General features: G+C 70.2%; 1 protein-coding gene across 2 annotated transcripts; it reads left to right on the forward strand.

The window, feature by feature from the left end:
- Positions 1–1,076: 1,076 nt before the first annotated feature.
- On the forward strand, positions 1,077–4,109 carry LOC131479146 (sterile alpha motif domain-containing protein 1-like). Of its 2 annotated transcripts, XM_058659715.1 has the most exons (5): positions 1,077–2,451; positions 2,957–3,257; positions 3,364–3,460; positions 3,544–3,655; positions 3,855–4,109. In XM_058659715.1, the coding sequence occupies exons 1-5, from the start codon at positions 1,477–1,479 to the stop codon at positions 4,011–4,013; spliced, it is 1,644 nt and encodes a 547-aa protein (XP_058515698.1). In that variant the 5' UTR covers positions 1,077–1,476; the 3' UTR covers positions 4,014–4,109. The 2 variants fall into 2 exon arrangements, 1 of the variants encoding a protein (XP_058515698.1); XR_009244742.1 differs by lacking the exon at positions 3,855–4,109 and having other exon boundaries at positions 2,871–3,257; positions 3,544–3,584.
- The last annotated feature ends 483 nt before the right edge of the window (positions 4,110–4,592 follow it).

Raw genomic sequence — 4,592 nt, forward strand, 5'->3', positions numbered from 1 at the left:
AAGTGGGGAGCAACGGGGGAGGGGAGGAGCCGTCCCACTCGCACCCCCTGCCACCCTGGTCCTCTCCTAACTGCTCCCCAGCCCCGGGAGGAGCGGCCAGGCCTGGGGTGGGGGGCCCCCCGGGGAGGCGATTCAACCTGTGTGCCGCGAAAGAAAGACTTCCTCTTGAAGAGTGTGCTGTTGTAAACATATTTGAAAACTATTACCAATAAAGTTTTGTTTAAAAAAAAAAGTGTCGCTGGCGTTCCCGACTTCTGGTCACCCACCCACATGTCCCTGGACGCGAGGCTTGGGGAGGAGGGGGGCCCTCGGAATCCCCCCCACCCCCCAGCAGGCAGGCTGATGGGGAACTGGCCGGGAATCCACGGAAAACCGGGGTTCGCCGGAATCGCGCCCCTCCTCCTCGCCCAGCACGCGAACCGTGCCCTTTGACCCCAGGTACGGGGTCCCCAAAGCTGCGGGCGGCCCCTGTGCGTCCAGCCCGGGTCCGAGAGGGCGCTCTCGGCGGAGGCGGGAGCCGACGCGCCGGGAGGCCGAGCGGCCGCGGGGGCGGAAGCGGAGGGCGGGGAGCCGGTGCGCGCCCCCTCCCCGCACCCTCGGCGTGGGGCGGGGGCGGCGGCTGAGCGCGCAGCGGCCCCGGCCGGGCGAGTTCCCGGTAAGTGCGGTCCCGAGAGCGGAGCGCGCCGGGGAAGGCGTGGAGAGGGGGGCTGGGCGCCGGGGACGTCTGGGTCCCGCGCCCAATGGCTGGAGGGCGGCCGAGCGCCGCCCGCCGCCCGCCCGCCCCCTCTCCCCTCCCCCTCCCCCGGCGCTCCCCGCCCCCGCCCCGGCGCCAACTCCGCGGCGCCTCCTTAAAAAGCGCGCGGGAGTTGTAAGGGGGGGCCGGAGCGAGTCGGAGTGAGCGCGAGAGCGCAGGGTAAAAAAAAAAAAAAAAAAAAAAAAAAAAAATTAAAAAAAAAAAAGGGGGCGGGCGGGGGGCCCCGGGCTCCACCTTAAAAGCGGGCGCGTGGGGGTGGGAGGAAGGCGGGCGGCGGGGAGGAGGAGGAGGAGGGAGGGAGGGAGGGAAGGAAGGGGGGCCGGAGTGTCCCGGGCGCAGGGCGCGCGTGCGGCGGCGGCGGCGGCGGGGAGGGGCTGGCCGCGCCGCGCTCCCCTCCTCCCGCGCAGCCCCGGCCCCGCGCGCGCCCAGCACAAGCGGCTCTGTGTGTGCGTGCGTGCGAGCGAGCGAGTGAGTGAGTGTGTGCCTATTTTTTTTCTCTTTTCTTTCTCTCTCTCTCTCAGTTTTTTTTTTTTTTTTTGCCTCTCTCGCTCTCTTTTTTTTGCAAAGAAACAGCAGCGCCGCCGCCGCTCCGCCGAGGCGCTGCGCCCCCCGGGGGGGGAGGCGGAGGAGGCGGGCAGCGGCGGAGGGAGGGGAGCCGGGGAGGGGGGCGCCGCGCTGGGAGGGAGGCAGCGCGCACGGTGCAGCCGGGCCGGGCGGGAGGCATGGCGGGGCCCCCGGCCCTACCCCCGCCGGAGACGGCGGCCGCCGCCACCACGGCGGCCGCCACCTCGTCGTCCGCCGCTTCCCCGCACTACCAAGAGTGGATCCTGGACACCATCGACTCGCTGCGCTCGCGCAAGGCGCGGCCGGACCTGGAGCGCATCTGCCGGATGGTGCGGCGGCGGCACGGCCCGGAGCCGGAGCGCACGCGCGCCGAGCTCGAGAAACTGATCCAGCAGCGCGCCGTGCTCCGGGTCAGCTACAAGGGGAGCATCTCGTACCGCAACGCGGCGCGTGTCCAGCCGCCCCGCCGCGGAGCCACCCCGCCGGCCCCGCCGCGCGCCCCCCGCGGGGGCCCCGCTGCTGCCGCCGCAGCCGCCGCCGCGCCGCCGCCCACGCCCGCCCCGCCGCCGCCGCCGCCCGCGCCCGTCGCCGCCGCCCCGGCCAGGGCGCCCCGCGCCGCTGCCGCCGCCACAGCGCCCCCCTCGCCCGGCCCCGCGCAACCGGGCCCCCGCGCGCAGCGGGCCGCGCCCCTGGCCGCGCCGCCGCCGCCACCGCCGCCTGCGCCCGCCGCTCCCCCGGCGGTGGCCGGCCCGCGCCGCGCCCCGCCGCCCGCCGTCGCCGCCCGGGAGCCGCCGCTGCCTCCGCCGCCGCCACAGCCGCCGGCGCCGCCACAGCAGCAGCAGCAGCAGCCTCCGCCGCCGCCGCCGCAGCCTCAGCCGCCGGAGGGGGGCGCGGCGCGGGCCGGCGGCCCGGCGCGGCCCGTGAGCCTGCGGGAAGTCGTGCGCTACCTCGGGGGCAGCGGCGGCGGCGCCAGCGGTCGCCTGACCCGCGGCCGCGTGCAGGGGCTGTTGGAGGAAGAAGCAGCGGCACGGGGCCGCCTGGAGCGCACCCGCCTCGGAGCGCTTGCGCTGCCCCGCGGGGACAGGCCCGGACGAGCGCCTCCGGCCGCCAACGCCCGCGCCGCGCGGAGCAAGGTGAGCGCGCCGCGGGGAGGGGAGACGCCGTGCGGTGGGGCAGGTGCGGGCGAAGTTGGTGGCGGGGGTTGGAGAGGAGCACGAGTCTCGGGAGAGCTGGGGCTTGGGTGCGCGTGGGCTGCGGGTTTGGCGCGTGGTGACCTTGGCAAGTGACTTCATGTCTGCCAGTCTCAGTTTACTCCGCCGTAACCGGCAGAGGCTCCCCCCACCCCCGGTAGCGACCCCTTGGGGTTGTTGAACGACTTTGGCGGGTGGGGGGGTGGGGAGCGGCGGATCTCACTCGCGGAGGGGCCGGCCGTGAACCGCGCCTGGCACGCAGTGAACGCGCCGGAAAGTTGGTCCGCGTTGTTCTTGGCTGGAGGTGGCGTCGGGCGCGCGGTCCCTGGGCCGGGCTTCTCGGTTTTTTTTTTTTTTTGAAGTCCCGGATTAGGGTGGGGAGAAGTATCGCTAAAACTGCGGCGCATGCTTCCGCCCCCCCAACCCATTCCCACCCCGCGACCCTCAGAGAGGTGGAGACGAGCGAGGGCTTGAGAAAGATGAAGAGGAGGAGGACGACGACGAAGACGACGAGGATGAAGATGACGACGTGTCCGAGGGCTCCGAAGTGCCCGAGCTGGACCGTCCCGCGGGCGCGCAGCACCAGCAGCTCAATGGCGAGCGCGGCCCTCAGAGCGCCAAAGACCGCGCCAAGGAATGGTCCCCCTGCGGTCCGCACCCGGGCCAGGAGGAAGGGCGGGCGCCGGCCGCGGGCACCGGTACCCGCCAGGTGTTCTCCATGGCAGCCCTGAGCAAGGAGGGGGGATCAGGTGAGCGTGCCCCAACCTCGCGCGCGCGCGACCCCCTGCCCCAACCACGCACACAGGGCATGCGTGTGTCAACCCCATGTTGTGTCTTGTTCTTTGCTCCCTACAGCCTCTGTGGCCACCGGGCCCGATTCCCCGTCCCCCGTGCCTTTACCCCCTGGGAAGCCAGCCCTCCCTGGGGCCGAGGGGACCCCTTTCGGCTGCGCGTAAGTGATGGAGGTGAGGGGGCTGGTGGTGGTGGTGGAAGGCGCAGCTGTACGGGCTCACGGTGACCCCTGTTGGCACGCAGAGTCGGGCGCAAGGAGAAGCCAGCGGACCCGGTGGAGTGGACCGTCATGGATGTGGTGGAGTACTTCACCGAGGCGGGATTCCCGGAGCAGGCCACGGCTTTCCAAGAGCAGGTTCATGCCCCCCCCACACCCCAACTCCCCTCCGCTTTGCACACTGACCCTGGGACTTCTGTGCCGGAGGAGGGGGCTTGGCGCAGGTGCCCAGGGCGTCCGCACAGGTAGCCTCTTACCTCCGCTGAGTTAGTGGTTGTTTTTTTTTTTCCCCCCTCTCTGCCTCTCCTTCCCAACTCCCCCCACCCCCGTCTGGCAGGAAATCGACGGCAAGTCCCTGCTACTCATGCAGCGCACGGACGTGCTCACAGGCCTGTCCATCCGCCTGGGACCTGCCCTGAAAATCTATGAGCACCACATCAAGGTGCTACAGCAGGGCCACTTTGAGGACGACGACCCCGATGGCTTCCTAGGCTGAGCTCCACACACAAAGCCCCTCCACCGCCACCACCCACCCCCTTGGGCCCATTCCAACCCTCCAGGATTTTCCCCAGCTCCCACGCCCAGCCACCCCCCAGAGTCCAGGAACTGGACCCCAGGGGGCTGTTGGGGAGCTGGACGGACATAACCCAGAGCCCTTCTGGCAGATTCTAATGACCAGAGTGGGCATCACCCCCTCTGCACCTGCCCCCCTCTGCGTGTGGATGTGGACAGACTGACCCCTCTTCCTCCTCCCGTCCCCCAGAAACCACCATCTCCCGCCCCGCAAGGAGGTCATCACCCCTCCTCTTACCCATCCCAGGACATTTTTAAAAAGGAAAAAGAAAAAAGAAATTGGGATGCGGGAACCCGCCTGCATTCCCAAACTCTTCAGTCCGGCGGGTGTTTTATATATATATATATGTGCGTGTGTGTATGTTTTGTTTTTCTGGTTTTGGGGGGTGGGGGCGTGGCCTTCCCCTCACCTCCGCCACACTTCCCAGCCCCCTGGATGGAATTTGGGGGGACAGGTGGGATTGTGGGGTGCGGAGGGTGAGGGTTCTGTGTCTTTCCCCCG

The sequence above is a fragment of the Ochotona princeps genome, unplaced genomic scaffold (assembly GCF_030435755.1).
Source record: "Ochotona princeps isolate mOchPri1 unplaced genomic scaffold, mOchPri1.hap1 HAP1_SCAFFOLD_4662, whole genome shotgun sequence".
NCBI classification, from domain to species: Eukaryota; Metazoa; Chordata; class Mammalia; order Lagomorpha; family Ochotonidae; genus Ochotona; species Ochotona princeps.

Bases quoted from the DNA above. Each gene is read 5' to 3' on its own strand.
- LOC131479146 (XM_058659715.1), top strand. From the start codon at position 1,477: ATGGCGGGGCCCCCGGCCCTACCCCCGCCGGAGACGGCGGCCGCCGCC. The intron at 3,258-3,363 runs GTGAGCGTGCCC...TGCTCCCTACAG, and splicing joins GAGCAAGGAGGGGGGATCAG to CCTCTGTGGCCACCGGGCCC. The intron at 3,656-3,854 runs GTTCATGCCCCC...CCCGTCTGGCAG, and splicing joins CCACGGCTTTCCAAGAGCAG to GAAATCGACGGCAAGTCCCT.